This window comes from Hemicordylus capensis, chromosome 1, assembly GCF_027244095.1.
Source record: "Hemicordylus capensis ecotype Gifberg chromosome 1, rHemCap1.1.pri, whole genome shotgun sequence".
Taxonomy (NCBI): Eukaryota; Metazoa; Chordata; class Lepidosauria; order Squamata; family Cordylidae; genus Hemicordylus; species Hemicordylus capensis.
Window position 1 is genome coordinate 387952766 of NC_069657.1, and position 23105 is coordinate 387975870.

General features: G+C 43.8%; 1 protein-coding gene across 4 annotated transcripts in view; it reads left to right on the plus strand.

The window, feature by feature from the left end:
* Nucleotides 1-23105, plus strand: part of KIF26B (kinesin family member 26B) — a 495657-nt gene that overhangs the window by 284171 nt on the left and 188381 nt on the right. The window contains exon 1 of one of the 4 annotated variants that reach the window (XM_053302168.1): nt 3347-3773. The exons of the other annotated variants lie outside the window; for them this stretch is intronic. Within the exon in view, the coding sequence (XP_053158143.1) occupies nt 3754-3773 (20 nt within the window). The 5' untranslated portion in view covers nt 3347-3753. Of the gene's footprint in view, nt 1-3346; nt 3774-23105 lie in introns of those variants that run through there. 4 annotated transcript variants of the gene reach the window in all.

The window sequence follows — 23105 nt, forward strand, 5'->3', positions numbered from 1 at the left end:
TTTTTTTAAGTCTTACTAGTCAAGGTATTTAAAATCTCTCTCTCTCTCTCTCTCTTTCTGTAAACATACTTTTATTTTCCTCTTATGTCACCATTTCCTACCCCCACCCTCCACTGCTGCCCACCACCAGGCTGGCTATTCTCTTAAAATGAACTTCTTTGAGTGTCACTTCTTCTATTGGAAAAATGTTTCAGGTCAACAACAAAGTAAAAAAATTAAGCTTTTACTGTACAGTTATTTCTCTAGCAACAGGTGCACATAAGTATTCAGCTGTGTTAAAACTGTAAAGCTATACCCTGCAATGTTCTATTTTAAAAAAGGCTGTCCAAGTGACATACTCCTTAACCATAAACAATTATCTGGGAAAGAATGTGCACGTTTTCAATATTTAATCTGGTAAATTCCTTTGCCGTTAGCTCAGGGCCTGTCCAGGGAGTTACAGGGTGAGTCCCCTAACTACTGTTTCAAAAGGAATCCCTCCTATTACTTTGGACCCCTTGGGGTTTTTTTTTCTCCAAAAGTATTTAAAAAGAGACTTTCTCTCATTACGCTACACTACAAATGACATGACTTCTGTTCTGCCAAACTATCTTGAGTTGCTTTGAAACTAGTTGAAGTGTGGCTGGATCTAGAGGGAAGCCATGTGGAGCCCAGTTCACAGCTTCGGGCACTTTGCATGCTCCTGTTGTAGCCCGCGTCTCATGTAATTTATCTATTCATTCCCTGAAATGCATGTATTGGCCCCACCTCATGACAGCACTGTGCCCACTGTCAGCCATGGATTCAGTTTTCTTGAGAAAAGGGTTCTTTCCCTGCAAACCCCGTGTGATGGAAACTTGGGGCTCTTACTTTTGGCAAGTATATGGAGGCATAGCCAGTAGGTGCCTTGGCATCAGGAAGCAGCTCTGGTAGGTGCAGTCTCATCCCCTCTCCCTGTGTTCAGTGAACATTGTAGGGGGTAGAGAAATTACATGATAAGATGACTTCCTGCATCATACCATCCTTCCATGCACCAGATGGTCATGGATTCCCAGATGGCTCCATTTGCTTCTATTCTCTTGTCTTATGAATCATATTTATCTACCAGCCATTTGATTGTTTTAGATCACACACAGTTTTGAGTTTCCTTAGCCCCATGAATATGGGGAAATGGGGTGTTTTAGATGTATCAGTGACAGTCTATCTTTTAGATGCTGCTGCTCTTCTAGGCTCCTTACATCCTACAATACCTAGTTTTCACATTCCTTTATCTAATTGATCAGAACTCTTTTTATATGAACTTTGGACAGTTGTTTCAAAGGTGGTTTGCAGTGTAAAACACACATGCACACGGACTGTAAAAATACAACATACCCTAAATATAATCAACCTGTAGCAAAAACAGGTTGATTATAGGCCCAATTCCCTGTCCAAAAATAGGCCCAATTCCCCAAAACATGGTGGAAAGGAATGTTTATGTCTGCCTCTGAAAGGAAGCAAGAGACTGAGCTATATGAGATTACCAGAAGAAGACATTTCATAAAACTGGAACTATTATTGCACAGCTCCTGCTCTAGTGGAAGCCACAAAAGATTGAATGCTCATGGGGAATTCTTTATTAGATTCTCTGGACCCATCAAAATCAGTTCGTTATTAAACGGGTGCAGATTTATTAAACGGGTGCACTAGTGAATATGATCTTTTTGATTTGTAACTAGTCAGTAGCCAGGGAGTGGCATTCTGAACTGGTAGGAGTTTCAAACTCATATTCAAGGGCAGTCTCATGTAAACACATTACAGTAGTCTAATCTGGAAGTCACCAAAAACATGTATGACAGTGGCCAAGTATCCATATTCTAGTAACTAGTGAACCAGCCAAAGTTAGAAAATGGCACTCAGGGCAGAGTTGCAAACTGTCCCCAAAGCAATGCCAGGTCCAGAAGTATCCCTGACCTATGAACCTACTTGTTCAGAGATAATATGGCCTTTTCCCCAGCCATCCAACCTATTGAGTTCCCCACAATCTGGATTGACAGCTGGATTGAACTTTAGTTTATTCTACTCATCCAGTCCACTGTTGATCTCAGACTCTAGTTCAGGGACACCGCACCTAGATCTAATGAGAGGTCTGATACAGATGTTTTAAAAAGCGTAAGAGACAACACTCAACGTTGAAGAACCCTGCAGGACAAGTCCTACAGAGAGGAATTACAGTTTTCTAGTGCCACTGAACTTCCCTTCTAGGAAGGACTGGAACCACCACAAAGCACTGGCCTTGAGCCCCAATGAATGCAGTCCAGAAGGGTACATTCTTCTCTACTGATAATCATCACCATACTAATAAGGTTGGTCAGTCTCCCATGGCTCTTTGTTACCAGTCAAGATAGACAAGGGTTGACAGGGCATGTAGACCTCCTCAAGCGTCTACATTCTCAGCTGAAATCAATATAAACTCATCCAAGCAATGAATCTACCAGAGGCCAAGGGTAATTCTGGTTCAGAACTAGCAACCTATGTGGCACTCCAAGTCAAAATGGATTTTGCAAGTGTTTTGCAAATAAATCACAACAGCCCACTGATGATTCCACAGGCACAACAGTTTGTGGGGCTGTATGAAACTTTCCAGCTATCTGGAAAAGCTCCACTGGATGACACTGTGTAGGCATGATGATGGTGAAAAAGTAAGAATCCTGTGCCAGTGCCACTATGGAAAAGGCCTTCAAATGGATCCCAAACATGTCTGGTAAGATTTCTGTGGCGTCTTCTGCACCCTTCACTCCAGCTCTTGTCCCAACTGCTTCATCTCCAGCAGCTCCTAAGAAAACCAGGGGGCCATTGATTCAGTGGGAGAGGGCATCTAGGAGCAATTGTGTCAACAGCCAACTTGAGTGATGAGATTTTGTAATTCTGCACCATGGGTATCCTACCATTTAATCCTATGAGGAAGGCAGTAAAATTGCAGTATTCATAAAGCTTTCATATATGTGCGATTCAAATATATGCGTGTGTATATCTTAATACATAGACAGAATTATTAAAAAAATGTTTGATAGAAATACACAAATGTATTATAACACTTGAATTACTTAATTTATATTTAATTATAAGGTTCAAATGCTATGAACATGCAGTGGGATGGTTTGTTTTTCCACAGCAGCTGCTCTTTAAAATAATTCCTAAGCTACAGTATGCTAATAGAAGCTTCAGCAAGGTGCTTCTCTCTCTCTCTCTCTCATATTCACACACACACACACACACACACACACACTGCCAATGCTCCCTCACCACCACCGCTTACTCACATGCAGGCATGCACATGAATTCTCTCTCTCTCTCTCATACACAAACATACACCAATCCTTCTCAGATCACAGAGACAAACTGATGCTGTTTCTCTTCAACTGCTGAGTGATTTCTTCCCTGGACAGGTTGCAACATGTTATTCGGCTCTGCTATAAATGGGGAAATTTGGTAATGGACCAGGTGCTGAGTGGCACATGAAGTAACAATTGGTTAAAACCCAGAAGCAGTGTCTTGAGACTGAGACAACTAGGGAGGACTAGAATACCCTAGCACTCTGGGTTCCTGGGTTCCTGCTTAGAATATTCACCTCCTGTGGATTTTAATGTTTTTCCTTCCTTGGCTGTCACACTGTTGCACTTCTTGGAGACATGGCCGCGGATCTGCAAGGAACATTTGAGCATGCCTTTCTGGTAACTGGATTGAAGAAATGGATTGCACATTTGATTATTTAGCTATAATGTAAAAGTGCTGATGATGGACTGGAGAGCTATGTAAGTGAATGTGATTTTGTTTACTCAATCAGTCAATCGAGGGTTTGGGTGCTTCCTTTAAAAAAAGGAAAAAATCAACTCCTCAGTGTCTACCTTTTAAAGATACAATGAAAATGTTCCTAGTTTTTCTCTTCACTTGACACTGGCAAGTTAGTGGTGCTGAAATATGCAGTTTTGTTATTGAATGGATGGTTGAATAATGCATGTGAGTGACAAGCTTGAATCTAGACTGTTCCTTATCTTTTGGGTGCAGAATCTGCAACATGCTTGGATGGATCTAAGCCAGCCAGATATAACACTCATATTTTATTGTAAAATATTGTCAAGTTTTTGTGTGATATAGCTAATTTCAAATAGTTTTTTCCTGACAGAAAACACTCCTGCAGACAGAGATAATCTCTTGGTTTTGGTACGTGAGCAGGCAGCTCCTGTGCAGGATAAACACTGAGGCAGGTTTCCGTTTTACTTTTGCTGTGTAATTGTAAAATAAACCCACATTACTCCATTAATGGGATTTGTACTTCTTCACTCTAGAGAAAGATCTGTCCAAATCCAGGTTATTGTTTCATATGTGATGGTTGACACATAATTACATGTGAAAGCTAACCCTAGAGAGGGAAGGAGGTCATAGTGATGACATGTACATGATGTTGCCTTTCTTTTGAGAACTTGGAGGTGTGTGTGTGTGTGTGTGTGTGATAATAGTGTACAAAGTGCTCTACAGTCTTGTTCCCTTTCAATGGGTTAGCAGCTTCCTTATGTATTATGTACCAACAATCCCTCTAATATGAGTTAATAAGTCAGATGTGACTAAGCATGTTAATAGTCTTCTCAGCTTCTGAGGTTGAACATGATTCAGATTACAGCCAACTTGCATATAGATTGTTCTTTTCAGAACTGATCTTCTCAACAGAGAATGCCTTCAGATAATCAGAACCAGGCTTTATGTAACCCAACACAGGATTTTCTCAGAGCAGATTTGTGTCATGAATGGAAACTGAGTGATAAATGGATGGAGATTATCATTCTGTAAATTATGGTGCAGTGAAAATATGATATTTTTCATGTTTTGAGTCACAGGGTAAATTCAAAATGTCTTCCAGAATCAAAGATACAAAGTTGCTCAGTTTGGGGTCCATGACTTGTCACTCCATGTCCATAGTGGCTTGATAGAGGAAGAAATACCCATAATTCAGTCTGCAAGGAAGCACAGTACACCTGCTCTTTGGTTTGACCCCTCCCAGTTTCTGCCAGCTGGAATGGACCGGACTGAAGTGAGGGGGAAATGCATCTTTTATTCTGTTTAAATGCAATGCAGAAATTGTGTTGCTCCAAAATTTCTGTGGGGATTCTTTAGCCACAGATTTGCTGGCAATGATGAGGGACAAGAATAATAAAGACAAACAAAAATGGTCCTGGACAAGTGCCTACTAATGCTGGCATCCATGTATTGTAGTCTGCCAAGTGCTTAACAACCCCATCCCCATATTTTTGTCCAGCATTAAAAACATGAGATTTATCAAGCCCCTGGCAGGCCGCTATACATGGTTGTGAACTGTATGCAGCTTGGTAGATCACAACTTATGCATGCTGGCTTTAGGCCCCCTTTTTCCAACTAGGGATGTCACGAAATGCAATTTGGAAACTGAATTGCAGCACATCCCTTTAAAATGGAGGGATAACATCCCTTTTAACATGGCATCATGTGGGGGCGGCTGGGAGATGCCCTGCTGGCACACGAACATAACTGGGGGAACACCATGATTACAGAAGTTGTGGCAAGTGGAGGAGGAGGACCTGCTCTCTTCCGTGTGAAAGGGGATGTGTGATCCCTCCATTTTAAAGGGATGCACCGCAATTCAGTTTCCGAATCATGTTTCGTGTGCATCCCTACTTCCAGCCTGTTCTCATATGATTTGCAGGGTAGACTCTATCATTGTAGCTTTCTAGTGAAGCTTTCCAATTTTCCACATACTTCCTCAACTACAGTGTCCAGAAACTGACAGTATTAGAAACTAATGAGAAGAGTGGTACTATTACTGCCCCAGTCTTTGATACAACCCAAAATAGTTTTAGCCTTTTGAGATACTAACTACAGTATTGTATATTCAGGTCTGGTTTTTTTGTTTTAATGAAAACCCCCAGTGCCTTCGTTGAAATGCTGCTGATTAGTGAGTTACTATATAGATAGATATGAATGAATGAATTTGGTTTTTCTCTCCAAGGTTTAACACTTTATATGAATGAATAATATTCATTCATTTAATCTTATTTAATCTTGTTGCCCAGTGATCCAGTGATGCACTGAAGTCATTTTAAATAGGGTTGTGCGTTTTGTTATGTTTTCTGTTTTGTTTCAGGCCTGAATCCGAAACACCCCCATTTTGTTCTTTGTTCGGAACCAGCCAATCCGAAACACCCCAATTTTGTTCTTTGTTCGAAATTGCAAAATCCGAATCCAAAACGTTTTGGATTTTTAAAAATGGCCCCAGGGAAAAACTAGTAGGTGGGGGCGGTAGTGCCCAATGGGTGGAAACTACCACCCAAATTTCAGAGGAATTGGGCAAAGGGCTGGATTTTGGTGAATTTTTGAAGTATAGGATTTTTCCCATAGGGAAGAATTGAGGTTTTAGCAAAAGTATAGCTTCATGTTGGGGGAAAGAGGTGGCCCAGAGCAGAGTAGGGTGGGTGATAGTGCCCAGTAGGTGCAAGGAAGCTGCCAGAATTATTTCAAAGGAACTGGGCAGAAGGCTGATTTTTAAAGATGTAATGGAGTTTGTGTGTCTGTAAAGTTCTTCCCCATAGGGAATGATGGACCTCCATAATTCCTGCCCCATAACTGCACTTGGGGGGCACCAGGGTGGCCCAGAGCGAGTGGTGATGTAGACCACATAGGGTGCCAACCACCCCCATGGGTTGCTAACCCATGGGGTACTGGGTTCTGTTGTTTCTGAGATGTTTTGAGTGTAGATTTTCTGGTAGCATATGAGAGTGGATTCATGGTTTGTCATTGAAAATATCATATGTTACCAGAGAATCTACACTCAGAACACCTCAGAAACAACAGAACCCAGCACCCCATGGGTTAGCAACCCATGGGGGCGGTTGGCACCCTATGTGCACTACACCACCACTCACTCCCAGCCACCCCAGTGCCCCCCGTTGGGGTTATGGGTCTACTGAAACCTCCATTATTCCCTGGTGGGGAGAACCTTAAAGAAGCGTAAACTTCCAACAATTCCTAAGAAATCAGCCCTTTGCCCTATTCCTTTGGAATCTGGGTTGTGGCAGGCACCCCTTGGGCACTGCCACCCAACCTGCTGTTTTGCCCCTCAGGCCCCCTTTCTGCCCCGAATCTGCCCCAAAGACATGTCAACTTCAGCAATTCTTTAAAAATCAGCCCTTTTCCCAATTCCTTTGGAATCTGGGTGGCAGCAGGCACCCATTGGGGCACTACCACCTGAACCACTCTTCTGCCCCTAAAGCCCCCTTTCTGCCCCGAATCCACCCCAAATAACATCAACATCACACATCAACAACAGCAGAGCTTTGGGGAAAATCAGGCAGATTTCCAAAGGTCATGCACATCCACATCCCCCCTGCCCGAAATGCAATTGATCTACACACAACAGTGTGAAACAACAACAATGAAATGCACACTGGCCAATGAGGGTAAAATTTACCCTTAAATTTGCTTAAAAGGAATAAGGAGGCAATTGCCAGCAGATCAGCCCATGCTTTCGCTGGCCAATCTGCGGGCTGGAAGGGCTGGAAATTCAAATAGATGTCAAAACTCAAAATGGAGACTGAAGGAGAAAGACTTTTTGCAATTGCAAAACGGAGTTCCAAAACAGCCGAAACAACAAAACATTTTGTATCCAAAACAGGGATGTTTTGTTTTGGCTACAAAATTTTCTATTTTGACCATTGGGTGTTTTGTTTTGGCTACAAAACAGCCGAAATGGCCTGTTTTGTTCACAAAACATTTTGTATCCGAAACGAAACGCACATTCCTAATTTTAAATACTTAACCTATCCTTTAGAATGCTTGCAGTTCCACTCAGTTTTGTATCATCTGTGTATTTGCAAAGTCTGTTATCAACTGCTACATTGAAATGGCAGAGGATGATATTTCTAGACCCATCACTAATTCCTGTGGAACTTTGTTTACAGCATTCTTAGAGACCTCATGATTTGCTTGTCTACAGTCTGAGGCCCTTATTGGCAAGGTGAATACACCGGTGGCTCCTTTTCTGGAGCACCTTTCACTTTTGCATGTTGGCAGATCTAGCCAACAAGGCCACCAGCAAGTTCCTCCCCCTAGTTCAGAGTTCTACATCTCTAAATTTGGATGATATTTTTTCTTTCTCTCTTAGCCTCATGTATTTTTTGTTGTTGCTGCTGCTGCTAAATTTAGGCTGCAAAGGATTACTGCACCCAATATTAGTAGGGGCTAATTAAAAACATTTTGTTGCCAAATGGCCAAGCATACTAGTTTCATAAGGCAGCCTTGCAGTCTGCAGATAAGTGTTCAAAATAATTTGGCTGGCTTCCTGCTTCACAAGATGACTTAAAATAGTTAGGGTTTTTTCCCCCTATCACACTTAAAATATCTGGGTATTAGCATAATGAAATACAGTACCATTTGCCTATAGCTTAAGATAGGATTTCAGTATGGCTTGGGGGTGGGGGAACACCATGAGTACAAGCTGTTCTAATTTTGCCTTTCCTTCAAATATCAGGTCTAGGGTCATGACAGAGCTGGGCATGCTGTGTCCAGTGCACATCTCATTACAAGACTCTCGAGTCCATCTCACATTATTATAAAGATCCCCTTTGTAGCACACATTGCTACTGGGACAAGGACAGAAGCATTCATGGTTTGATTGTATTAGGCAAGGCAGTTAACATCTCTTTGTCTCTCAGTTGTTGAGGGCACCCTGCCCAGTAGAGGATCAAATCCACACTGAAACAATGGAAAATAAAACCCAGTATCTTACCTTAAAATAATTCAGTACTAGCCTCAGTAATAATGGCATTGAGGAACAGGTACAGTAACAACTGTTACTGAGGTATTGAGGAGCAGGTGGTCAGCACTTGGTAAGGTTTGGCACATCAGTAAAGTTTGATTATGTGAGGAAGCATGGATCACTTTTCATGGTTCTTGAGCAGATTTACTAATATGACAATTCCTTCCCATTACTGATTAAAGTTCAATATAATCAGAGCTAGACTTCTATTTATTTATTTTATATATTTACATAGTCACATCCTAACACTGCATACATGCTTAAAGCGACAACATGCCGCTCCAACACTCGTCCCTATATCTCCAAAGCATGGGCACTCTTGTGTAAGAGCATAACTATTTTGGAGCTCTCCTGTGCTCCAGAAGTTTTCTACTAAAGTTGAAACATGGCCCTGAAAGCCAGGGACATATTCCAGCTGTAAAATAGCACTTCTGGAGCATGGATGGGTAATGGACTTCCAAAATAGTTGTGCTCTTGTACATGAGCACATACACTTCAAGTGGTAGGGTAGCATGGGAGCTACTGCTGCATGTGCGCTGTTATTTAAAGCATGCACATAGGGTAGGGTTAGTCAGGATGTCAGCCCATCTTTTTTAAAATGTCATTTTCACAAAGTAGTGCCATGACATGCCAGTGGCGTATCACAAAGATGAGCATGTGCTCATTCTTTTTGTCTGTTGGAGACGGTAATGGGCTGGATGAGGGATAACAAACTGAAGCTGAATCCAGATAAGACAGAGGTACTTATTGTGTGGGGTTGGAACTCAGGAGACATTTTTGATCTGCCAGTTCTGGATGTTATTACTAAAAATACATTACACGATTAACCATACAAGTGCTAAGAGGAAATTTAGCTTAGTGTCCAAATTCAAGTAGCCTCTAGGCTGGCTAGAGAAAGGAGGCTCAGAGAAACAGGCTCTTGGATTTAAGAAAAAAGAGACAGGGATAGAGGGAGCCCGATTGGGATGCAGGAGTTATCATACAACCTCATTCCTTCCGTTATTGGCAGATGGAACTTTGTAGCTCGGGAGCAACTGAAGGACCTCTTTTCTCAGGGATGGACTGGGAAGCAGCAAACAGCAGTGAAGAATCAAGGGTGTTAGGTAGCAGGGATAGATTCAAAGGGAGTCTGTTTTTGTGAAGCCAGCTCCAGGTGGTAGCGAGGAGGGCTGTGCAGATTGGATCTGGCAAGAGAGCTGATCTAGGGCCTGGAAGGAAGGGTGGCTTGCCGAGCAAAACACAACCAAGTGGTATGGCAAGTGTCCACTGCTGCATCCAAGTAACGGGTTACTCCAATATATGGAAACCAAGTGAGGGACACTGGAGACTAAGGGGAGCACACTGGCTCAAGAAACTAGGGGCAGTTAAAACCCAAATTGTGTCCTGAGGGGATATTCCAGTTGCTCTTCTTTTCTGAATAGGGTAGTTCCAGGGAATCTCAAAAGATCTCATTGTTTGTCTGTTGTGCTGCGCTACAATACAATGTTTGAATAGGTCAGTGCAAATGGAATGATTGGACGTGCAAACACAGTAACTCCTTTAGGTCGGAAACATTTAGTAAACGAATCAGCATTTTAATAGGTACATCTCCAAGTTCCTATTATCCACTTTAGCCTTCTTTTGATGTGGGAATGATGAGTTAACTCCAAAAGTTAACTCACAAAATTTAGCTCTCTGTTCAGAGAGCTAAATTTTGAACGGAGAGCTAAATTTTGTGAGTTAACTTCGGGAGTCTACGTAGGTTTCCCAGTGTGGGAAAGGTGCGAGGCTAGTTCCCTTACAATTTGGCTTTGACAGCTGCTAAATCTACGGTTAATGATCCCACTGCCTACTAAGTGACTGTTCTCCAATACGCCAATAAACTGAGAACTCACAATTCTGTGAGGCTCCTGAGCATGTCAAAAGTGATACCCATATGCCTGCAGTCTCAAACATAAGCAGAGAGGCTTCTGGGAGTCTGCAGAAGAGCAGTGCTAGCAACAAGCTTTTTATCACCTTTGACTGATACTCCAGCTGCATCTGTTTTTTGACCTCAGAACAGTGGTACTTATGCTGGTAACCTCTAGACTTGACTACTGCAATGAACTCTATGTGTGGCTGCCTTTATACGTAGTCCAGAAACTGCAGTTGGTACAGAATGCAGGAGCCAGGTTAGTCTCGGGGTCATCTAGGAGACACCATATTACTCCTGCACTGAAAGAACTGCACTGGCTACCAATATGTTTCTGGGCAAAATACAAGATGCTAGTTATCCTCTGTAATAAAGTGCCTGGGTGTGCGCCCGTGTCCTCCAGTGTCTGCGCCCGTGTCTCCCTCGGCTGTTATGGGCATGCGCGGAGCGCATGCCCAGAACAGCCGCGGGAGACACGGCCGCAGGCACCAGGAGGCCATGTTGGCCGGATGGCCGGCCCGGCCGCGGAAGGGCCAGAGGCGGCCACGGGGAGGGCAGAGGCGGCAGAGGCGGGTCCAGCCCGGCCGCGGGGAGAGGAGAGGCGGCGGGTCTGGCCCGCCCACCAAAAAGGACAGGGGCGGAGGCGGGTCCAGCCCGGCCGCAAGGAGAACAGAGGCGGCGGGGGCGGGTCTGGACCGGCCGCAGGGAGGGGAAAGACGGCGGGGGTGGGAGGCATTCTTTGCGGCAGTGGCGGAACTCTCTGCCCAGCCGCAAGGAGAACAGAGGCGGCGGCGGCAGGCACCACTCTAGGCAGCGGCGGCGGCGTAACTCTCCGCCCGGCCAGAAGGCCAAAGGCGGCGGCGGGGGGCGGCACTCTTGGCGGCGGCGGCGGAATTATCCGCCCGGCCGGGAGGCCAGAGGCGGCGGGTCCGGCCGGCCCGCAGGAAGGCCAGAGGCTGTGGCAGCGGATCCAGCCCAGCCGCGAGGAACGCAATGGCAACGGCAGCACCCTACTAGCGCCCGTTATTTTAACGGGATTAAAAATACTAGTAACCTATAAAGCCCTAAATGGCTTAGGCCCTGGGTATTTAAGAGAATGTCATCTTTGCCGTGATCCCCATCGCCCATTAAGATCATCTGGAGAAGTTTGTCTACAGTTGCCACTGGCCCGTCTAGTTGCTACTCAGGGACAGGCCTTCTCTGTTGCCACCCAGAAGCTTTGGAATGTGCTCCCTGTTGAAATAAGAGCCTCCCTATCTCTGACAACTTTTAAAAGGTCAGTCAAGACACATCTGTTCACCCAGGCTTTTAATTAGATCTACAGTTTTAATAGTTAACACTTTAAACATATCTTAAATTTTAAATTTTTTTAATGTTTTAATTTTGTATTAATTGTATTTTTTATTGTAAACCGCCCAGAGATGTTAGTTTTGGGTAGTACAGAAATTTATTAAATAAATAAATAATCTTGGATATTTTACTTTCATTCACTTGTATACTTTCTTGATGGTTCTGAATGAGACACCAAATGTTAGCTCTCATCCCATTGAGTCTGAGCTGATATTAGAGGATAAAACACTAACCCCTTTGCTATGGAAATATTAAGAAGACCCTCAGCTTGGTATACTTCATTCTGAAGACAATTTTCTAATTGTTATATAATAACTTGTAGATCTGATGAAAGATTATGGGGTGGTTGGTCTTCCAGTTTGTCTGTACACCTTGAATGTGAACATTACTCCTGGTTTTAATGCCTTTATGCACTAGGCTAGATAACTGTATTGCTTTTCTGTTAGGACTTCTTAGGCTACCACCTAGGAAGTATCAGCTACAATCCTGATACTGCTGCTGCCACTACGTTTAATGCCAGTCACTCTCTCCTCTTACTATGGCTACCACTGCTGGCCTAAAACTAGTATCAAGCCAGGACAAAAAGAAAATTGTAGTTGTGACTGTCAAGTAACTCCAGGAAAGAAAGCACAATAACATCTGGGACAGTATGAAAATTGATTTTGGTTGTGTCTTGCATTATTGCCTGCCATCAAGAATCCTATAACCTTTCTTCTTACCTCATGAACACTTTCAAGAAGGAATGAAGTTAAGAAGTGTTGGTAACCCTTATAATTCAGGTCCTGATCATATTTTAGAACATTTTGGCTGTAATCTTGAACTCGATTCTGTCAGTGTTAAGTGATGGTAATTTTAACAGAGTAGGCAGGTGTTCCTGGGCCTAGGCCTGTGGCTGTAATTTGTAAAGTGTCTAAAATAGGATGTATAATAGTAGCCACTAGGGTTGTGCGTCCCCCCCCGTTTTGTTTTTGGCCCGAATCCGAAACACCCCCATTTTGTTCATTGTTTGAAATCAGTTAATCTGAAACAGCCCAATTTTGTTCTTTGTTCAAAATTGCAAAATCCAAATCCGAAATGTTTGGATTTTAAAAAATGACCCCGGAGAAAAACTAGTGGGTGGGGGTGGTAGTGCCCAATGAGTGGAAACTACCACCCAAATTTCAGAGGAATTGGGCAAAGGGCTGATCTTTGGTGAATTTTTGAATTATAGGATTTTTCCCATAGGGAAGAATGGAGGGTTCAGCAAAAGTATAGCTTCATGTTGGGGGGAAAGGGGTGGCCCAGAGCAGAGCAGGGTGGGTGGTAGTGCCCAGTGGGAGCAAGGAAGCTGCCAGAATTATTTCAAAGGAATTGGGCAGAAGGCTGATTTTTAAAGATGTAATGGAGTTTGTGTGTCTGTAAAGTTCTTCCCCATAGGGAATGATGGACCTCCATAATTCCTGCCCCATAACTGCACTTGGGGGGCACCAGGGTGGCCTAGAGCGAGTGGTGATGTAGACCACATAGGGTGCCAACCACCCCCATGGGTTGCTAACCCATGAGGTACTGGGTTCTGTTGTTTCTGAGATGTTTTGAGTGTAGATTCAGATTCTCTGGTAGCATATGAGAGTGGATTCATGGTTTGTCATTGAAAATCTCATGTGCTACCAGAGAATCTACACTCAGAACACCTCAGAAACAACAGAACTCAGCACCCCATGGGTTAGCAACCCATGGGGTGGTTGGCACCCTATGTGTACTACCCCACCACTCGCTCCCGGCCACCCTAGTGCCCCCCAGGTGGAATTATGGGTCTGCTGAAACCTCCATTATTCCGGGGGGGGGGACCTTAAAGAAGCGTAAACTTCCAACAATTCCCAAGAAATCAGCCCGTTGCCCTATTCCTTTGGAATCTGGGTTGTGGCAGGCACCCCTTGGGGCACAGCCACCCAACCCACTGTTTTGCCCCTCAGGCCCCCTTTCTGCCTCGAATCTGCCCCAAAGACATGTCAACTTCAGCAATTCTTTAAAAATCAGCCCTTTCCCCAATTCCTTTGGAATCTGGGTGGCAGCAAGCACCCATTGGGGCACTACCACCTGAACCACTCTTCTGCCCCCAAAGCCCCCTTTCTGCCCCAGATCCACCCCAAATAACATCAACATCACACATCAACAACAGCAGAGCTATGGAAAAAATCAGGCAGATTTCCAAAGGTCATGCACATCCACATCCCCCCCCCAAAGTGCAATTGATCTACACACAACAGTGTGAAACAACAACAACGAAATGCACACTGCCCCACTGGCCAGTGAGGGTAAATGCACACTGCCCCACTAGCGAATGAGGGTAAAATTTACCCTTAAATTTGCTTAAAAGGAATGAGGCAATTGCCATCAGATCAGCCCATGCATTCACTGGCCAATCTGTGGGCTGGAAGGGCTGGAAATTCAAACAGATGTCAAAACTCAAAATGGAGACTGAAGGAGAAAGACTTTTTGCAATTGCAAAATGGAGTTCCAAAACAGCCGAAACAACAAAACGTTTTGTATCCGAAAAAGGGATGTTTTGTTTTGGTTACAAAATTTTCTGTTTTGAGCATTGGGTGTTTTGTTTTGGCTAAAAAACAGCCGAAATGGCCTGTTTTGTGCACAAAACGTTTTGTGTCCGGAACGAAACGCACATCCCTAGTAGCCACCATTGACTTGTTACTAGCAAACCATTACAACCGAAACTCATTTCCTTCTTTGGCAAGGTAACCAACTGAGCAGACACTAGGTGAATCTGGTTAACATAATATATCTACAGGCTCTCCACACAGCAGTGATCCGCACAGGAGCAGGAACCCCTCCCTGGGCAGCCATCCAGATGATTACCAGCTCCGATACGGAGCCGGTTGGGGCGGTGAGATTCAGGGGCCTCCTGGCCCCTGGAAGTGCCAGAATGACCTACATGAGTGCACAGGGCATTCTGGGAAGACCCCGGATGCTGTGAGACTTGTTATAGCCTCTTAGTTGGGGGGCTACTTGTGAGTCACTGTGGTGCAGAACCGCGCCACAGCGACACACAGGCAGTTAACCCTCTTTTCTGGCACTCCTGCACCCTAAACCCGGGTTAAGTGTCAGGCTACCCTAGAGGGTTTGCCATTGCATTGCCGCTGAGAGCCGTGCAGCTCCTAGCAGTTCTCACGCACAGTGGTAACCGGACTGGGCTCCCTTAGCCAGGTTTCCACTGAACATGAGAATAGCCTCCTAGACTTGAGCACCTTTCAGTGAAACTGTTGCTCAGTTGGCATGTTACCCATTTTGAATTAAACCCCCCTTTAATTCTTGACACCCCAGCCTGGAGAGTTTTCATATCATTTTAAATTTAGCACTTTAATAAGGCTACTTAGTTGTTGTACAGTACAACGGTGATACTAGTAGATAAATCGGAAATGCGGTAGACTGATCACAGTAATGCAGTTCACAAATAGCAGGTTCCTATCTCTTCAGATCTCTTCTGTGACATCTGTAAATGGCCTCTAATGCTTCCTATTAAACTCCCATGAAGCCTATTACATTTGCTATTAAAAGTAAAATGATTAGCTGCCAAGGACACTGTTTTTGAGGGAGACTGCAGAACTATTTTTCTTAGCGAACAAGTCAAGGGTTTATGTATGTTGCTGTTTTCAAAGAGTCTTTTAGAACAGCACTGATTGAAATCAGTGAAAGTGCTGAGCGGTGAAATTGAAGAGTCAAGGTGAGAGAATGGCGGGTGGGGGGAGCTCCGGTTGCCTCTAAGGAGTTTCGCACACAGTCCTGTTAGGATCCCAGAAGCTTTAAACTGATAAAACCAGCCAGAAAAGATAAGTCCCAGACTGATCAATACTTTACAGATAGGATAAAGCTTTCATTTTGATCTGAGAGTGTTTTCTAAAGATAAATAGGAAAAGTTATTTAATTTTGTTGGGCAATTCCTTATGCACTAGACTGCTTATACCTTGATTGTCCAGCTCTTCACACACTGGCAGTAATTGTAATGAACATTTCAATGGAAGGTAATTCAGAATATCTGGCAACAATGAAAATTAACCACCCCCACCCCCACCCCACCCCAGATTCATTTTCCTGGGTAAGGAAACAGAGAGTTCAGGAAACAAGTCTTTTACAGGCTTTCCAATATTGGCTGTTGGGCAACTATAGCTATTATGTGGAAACAATATTATTTATTTTACCAGTGCCAGCTTCTTTAGGGCTAGCTATAATGGGGGAGGCAAGTGGCACTGCTTTAGCTTAAAACACAGAAATGTCATTCTTCTTTCTGGGCCTTCCTAGGGTCCCCCCCCCGCCTTCCTCCAAGTAATATGACTGTCATTCATAAGCTTATTAGTTCAGCATTTGCAATTTGTAGTGATAATCTGTAGGAAATTTCTCCTCCTCTTTTTACTGTGTATGCAAATGGTTGTACAGGTCTAGTGTTCCTGGTTTTTGTTTTTCCTTTCTGGATGGGCTCTCAGTAAGTTCGGAAGATATCTACACACTTGCAAGTTCGGAAGATATCCATACACTTATTTCTTCCACTCTTACGACATCTGTGGATGGCAATCAGTGCAATGGTAATGTGAAGGCAGAGCTTTTTGAGTGTGTGCATTGTGGTGCTTTGCTCTCTCTTTTAATTATAACCTTACTTACCAGACCTTCCTCCCCATTGTGAATAGCTTTATTTTATAGTTTATAAAACTCAACAGCTGTTCCTTGGGAAACAGAACTAAATGTCAAACTTTTGCTTAATTATCCAGTAGGCATCAAATCAATGTGTAGTACCCCACATAATTGAAAATTAATTACCTTTTACCAAAAGACCAAAAGGTAATAAGGGAAGAGTTGCAAATTATAAAAGCTTTATATCCTGTGCAAATCCTGCCTGTTGATATCTTTCACACTTCCATACAATTTACTGCTTTCCAGAAATGAATTACTCTTTTGAGTAGAGTGTATTCAATTTCATGTCATTTTTCATTTCACTTGATTGAAAATAGAAGAGTGAGAACAAAAGGTTTATTTAAATGCTAGCACTAAAAGCTAACAACGCTAATGCATTACAGTCTCATAATTTCCCCTCCAGGTAATTTAGTTTGTGGCACACTTGAGAAGGAAAAATTGTTTAGGGAAACCCTCTGAGGAAGTGATGGCTGCAAAAGCAGAACATTTAACTCCCTCTTAGAACATTAGGAGACAAATATACTTGGCATCTTGCAGGATTATCTCCTTGTTTATTTAAAATACAAAGCAAGTCTTGGGGGAAAGACACACACAAGATTGCAGTGTTAGGCTACAATCCTGCACATGGTTAGGCGGCTTACGACAATTGGCTTGAATGGAATTGAAGTGGTCTGTGTAGGGATGTAGCAAGCATAGGCGAAACTAGGGCGGGCAGCCAGGGCACATGCCCTAGGCACCACTTGGCGGGGACAGTGCCATACTGCCCCCACCTCCTCTCCAATTCACGGATTTTTTTAAAAATTAAAACAATTTTTTAACCTGTAGCCCCTTTGTGGGGGCTTCCTAAGGGCCACGGGGGTGTGTGTCTGCAAAGGTTCCCCCTCCCCCCGTCGGCCTCTTAGATCACTGCCACAGCCTGTCTTGGGCTAATTTTCAGGCCTGTTTGGGCCTACAAAGATCAGTGCAGTGGCCATTTTGGAGGTCACCGCACATGCTCAAAAGGCCTCTGCAAGGCCTGGCATAGGACCTCACAGGGGCCATTTGAGCATGTGTGGCAGCCATTTTTTTAATTAAAAAAAGGCTGTTGAAAACAAAAATGTATTTATTTATTTATTTGATATATTAAATTTATACCCCTCCCAAACTTACGTCTCAAGAGGTTCAAGCAGGTGAGCAAAGTGCAAGCTGTTACCCAGCCAGCAGGCCCCTCCTGCAGGGCTCCAGGGGAATGTATTCCTCCTTGATCAATTGTAGCTAAGCCCTGGGCCTGCACAGGAGTGTCATCAGGATTTTCTGGGTCCAGTACCCTGTATGTGGCCAGCGCCCCCCACTCACAATCTACTGGCAAGAACTGCTGCTTCATGACTGGGTGTGGATTTGAACTGAGGTCTTCCCTGGTCTAGGTCCAGCACTCTAATGATTATGCCCACATCCAGTGAGGCTTTCTCTCTCAAGTTAGTATGGACTGAAGGAGACATTCTCAGAGTTAGACTTGCACAGAAGTGGGTTGCACGTTTAAACATAGTTAAACCAGCACCGTCATTATTCAGGCATTATCAGAACCCCATAATCACAGATCTGCTCTGTCTGAAAATTCCATAAATTGCCTGACTGGTTTTTAAAAAGGATGAGACAAATTCATGGAAAAGCGGAGGTGTATCACAGGTTACTAGCCATGAGAACCACTGAATACCAGCTGTATGTATATAATTTTAAGAAGCTATTCAATTCTAATTGTAAGTTCTTATATATTTCCATGTATTCATATGTCACTGTAATGCAATCCTGTTTCTGCCTCATCCTAACCTACCTCACAGGGATATTGTGTAGGTAAAAATAAGTCACAACCCTGAGCACATGTTAGAAGCAAGATAACAGCACAATGTTTGTAAAAACCAATGCAGGACTATTGATCAAAAGGACAAATTTAAATAAAGCAGACCTGCTTTCTCAGCATAAGCCCCAATGTCAGAAAAGCAGATTACTAGAATTTGCTTGATTTCTGCAAGGCTCAGTGGTTTCCATTTTGTATAACAGGGGTAGGCAACCTTGGCTCTTCAGCTGCTGTTGAACTATAACTCTGAACTTGCGAAAGCAGCAGCAGCAAGTGGCATGGGGGCAGATGCAAGGCAGGAATGGAATGGCAGTGGCAGCAGGAGTGGCCAACCAGCTGGAGGTGGGAGGCAAGGGAGGTGGCCCCGAGGAGTGGAACAGCCTGTGTAGCAAGGACACCTTGGCTCTGCCCGGGTCCCACCATCTCTTGAAAGAAAGTCTTGAGGGCAGCAAAACCTGTCAAGAATGGTGAGGAGGAAGAAACATGGGGAATTCTATTTGCTTCTCTCTACACACACACACACGCACACACACACACACACACACACACACACACACACACACACACACACGCTCACTTGCTGTCAGAGTCTGGTCACACTGCTCATGGACTCTCCTGTTTTTGCACACATGCTTTTGCTCCCAGAATTGAATGCCGGACCCTGGGACTTGGAGGATGAGCAGAAAAGGGTAGTAGTGGAGGCTTCAGCAGCAGCAAACAATAATCAAGCCCACTCTTTCATTTTTCTCTGCTGCCAGAGTGACTGTTCTACAGTGAGTAGGTGATCCCATCAGGCTCAGTGGGAAGCTTGCAGCCCTGGCCCCCTGCTAGCTTTGGGTCTGGCACAGGTTTGCCTGTTCCCATCTTTGGCAGCCCTGAGAGTTGCGGTCTTTGGATTGTGACTGAAGTCTCAAACTAAATGTGTCAGTGGCCCAGGCACATGTAAAGTGGGTTAGAGGGTGTGATTTAAATGCCAAATCAATTGCTGCTCTTTACCTGCAGTCTTTCCTTCTAAGCAATTTTCTCCCACTCATGCCCCAGCACTAGTCCAGCTGGGAGAAACGTGCCTAAGGGAGTTGTGGGGGGGGGCAAGGGGGGAGCAGGGAAAGCATTCAGCCTGATCCAGTCACATGGCCATTTAAACTGCACTCCGTGGCTTGCTTAATATGTGAACAAGGCAGACCTATGTTCAAAGCCTGCCACCACCATGTGGCATTTGGGCTGGGAAGGTTATGTTGGCTATGTTGAGCTAAACACAAGACCTCCATACCATCACCTCAACTCCAGAGGTTGATATGCTTGCCACTGTTCACTTGGATCTCCTAGGTGATTTGGATCCCTATTGGTTTTAGTGACCTGTCAATTGTGAAAGGTAATGCAGAGGAGGAGAGCTGACTTCCTTGTTTGATAAAGGGGATAGGTTCTAGGCAGGGAAATTTGATGTGTACACATCAAAGCCTCTGCACCCAGAACAGGTATCAAGGTGCCCATCTTCATCTAGCCGAGACAGAAAACTTAGAAGCCCCCAGTCATCCACCGCTGTATTCCCTTTAATTGCCCCTGTGTCTTTTGCTACTATCTAGAGATGACTTCTTCCTTCCAGTCAAACCATTTGTCCTTCCTTCTTTCCAACAGCTTGTTGGATCCCCCTGGGGATCATCTATTCTTTGCCACCAGGAAAAAGAATCAGAAAAGAAGGATTTTTTTAAAATTCCATCATGAATCACAGATATTTCTTTTTAAAAGAAATAGTGGTAGATGTTCAAGGACAGTTAATTTAAGGGCAAATGAAGGACATATGAATATTTGGTTCAGTATCAATAGTATGCTGCAACAATTAGAAAAGGACTAGCCAAGTTTTAAAGATTTTTTTTTAAATTCAATAGTTGCCACATGTTGTAATTAAGAAATATATGGTAACATCACAGTGGTGGGTCCATAATTTAATAGAACTATATTAAGCTGTTTAGAAAATTCTGGATAGAGTTTTCAGTTGTAATTCAATCCAGGAGGCTGCCTTGTAATGGTGGTCTTACAGTGCATTTTTAATGTGTGTAAATTAATGAGAAAGCCTCGTCTTTCAAATCTATACCTGTTTCTACAATGTTGATTGGCTAATGCACATGTTTCTTTCAGCAGGGACATTAAAGTACAAGAAACAGAACTGTGGTTTTGGATCCATGCAGCTCTTTTTCTGTATCAGAGAGATCATTAAAGATTTAGGTTAGTTGAAGCAGGGATGAGCAAATTCTGCTGTGTGGGTGGTCAGGCTTTCTCACTGAAGGTAGTGAAAGAACAAAAATCCTGTAAATTCTAAAAAGCTTCATTTTATATAACTTATTTTATTGTGCTTTCAGGACTCTTAAAAAGTGGACTATAGTGTCCTATTGTGCAAGTGTGAGGAGCTTTCTTTTAATTTCATTTGCACTCATAATATCAAACTTATTACTAAGGTTCAGTGGAAGATGAGCCCATATCCTCTTGCACAGGGGATACTCCTCCAGGGGGGTTGGGGCCTCCTTGTAGTGGGTGATTCAATCAGTAGAGGTATAGAGAGGTGGGTTTGTGACCTGCGTGTTGACTGCACAGTGACTTGCCTGCCTGGTGCGAAGGTTGTGGACATCACGCAACATCTAGATAGGCTGTTAGGCAGTGCTGGGGAGGAGACAGCTGTTGTGGTGCACATCGGCACCAATGATGTGGGGAAATTTAGTCGGAAGGTCCTGGAAGCCAAATTTAGGCTGATAGGTAGCATTTTGAAGTCCAGGATCCCGAAGGTGGCATTCTCAGAAATGTTACATGTTCCACGCGCAGGTACAGTGAGACAGGCAGAGCTGAGGGGTTTCAATGCATGAATGAGACGTTGGTGCCGGGAGGAGGGGTTTAGATTTGTTAGGCACTGGGATACATTTTGGGGCAAGCAAGGCCTGTACAAAAGGGACAGGTTGCACTTGAACCAAGATGGAACCAGACTGCTGGCGCTTAAAATAAAAAAGGGTTAGGTTGTAGAGTAGCTTTTAAAATGACACCTGGGGAACAGCCGACAGGAGCTGAACAGTATCTGGTTCAGCAAATGCTATCCTTTAAAGTGTGAGGGTGCAAAGAATTCAGATAAAACAGAAGGGGACAGAGCAGAATCACATAAAGAGCAGACAGAAGGCTGTGCCAGATGGTCAAAGATTCAAAAGCAAGATAGCATTCACCAGGTGAGAGATTCAGCGTATAGGTGCTTATATGCCAATGCCAGAAGCCTCCGAGCCAAGATGGGTGAGCTGGAGTGCTTGGTTGCTAACGCAGAAATAGACATTGTGGGCATAACAGAAACTTGGTGGAACAGTGAGAACCAGTGGGACACTGTTATCCCTGGATATAAAGTCTATAGAAAGGACAGGGAGGAGCATCTTGGAGGGAGAGAAGCACTGTATGTTAAAGAAGGGATAGAATCTAACAAGGTAGAAAACCTAAGTGGACTGGAGTCCTCCACAGAAACCTTTTGGGTGACAGTACAAGGCCTGAAAAGAAATGTGCTACTGGGGACATGCTATTGCCCTCCGGATCAAAACGCTGACAGTGACTGGGAGTTGCAGGAGGAAATCAGGGAGGCGTCAAGGAGAGGCAGGGCAGTGATAATGGGTGATTTCAATTACCCACATATAGACCGGGTAAATTCACAGTCAGGTAATGACAAAGAGGCCAAATTTCTAGATATGCTGAATGACTGTGCCCTAGAACAGCTGGTCTTGGAACCAACCAGAGAGAAGGCGACCTTGGACTTAATCCTGAGTGGCACCCAGGACCTGGTGTGTTGTGTCAGTGTCATTGGCCCTTTAGGAAACAGTGACCATAGTGCAATCAAATTCAGCATATATGCAGGGAGAGAATCACCAAGGAAGTCTAATACAGAAAGTTTGAATTTCAGAAGAGGAAACTTCTCCAAAATGAGGAGTATGGTGAAAAGAAAGCTGAAAGGGAAAATCAGGAGAGTCACTTCGCTCCAGAATGCATGGAGTTTACTCAAAACCACAATAGTAGAAGCCCAGTTAGATTGTATACCCCAAAGGAGGAAAGGTACCACTAAGTCCAGGAGGATGCCAGCATGGCTAACAGGTACTGTCAAGGAAGCCATAAAAGGAAAAAGACTTCCTTTTGAAACTTGAAATCCTGTCCAAATGAAGAGAACAGAAAGGAACACAAACCCTGGCAAAAGAAATGCAAGGTAAAGAAATAAGGGAAGCGAAAAGAGAGTTTGAGGACCATTTAGCTAAATGTTTCAAGGGCAATAACAAAAACTTCTTTAAAAACATCAGAAGCAGGAAACCTACCAGAGAGGCGGTTGGACCATTAAATGAGGGAGTAAAAGGGATTATTAAGGAGGGTATGGAGGTTGCAGAGAAGCTAAATGAGTTCTTTGTGTCTGTCTTCATGGCAGAAGATACTGAGCATACCTATTCCTGAACCAGGCTTTTTGGGGATGGAGGCTAAAGAACTGAGTCAGATAGAAGTGATGAGATTATGTTCTAAACTGTCTGGAAAAACTAAAAAATAGC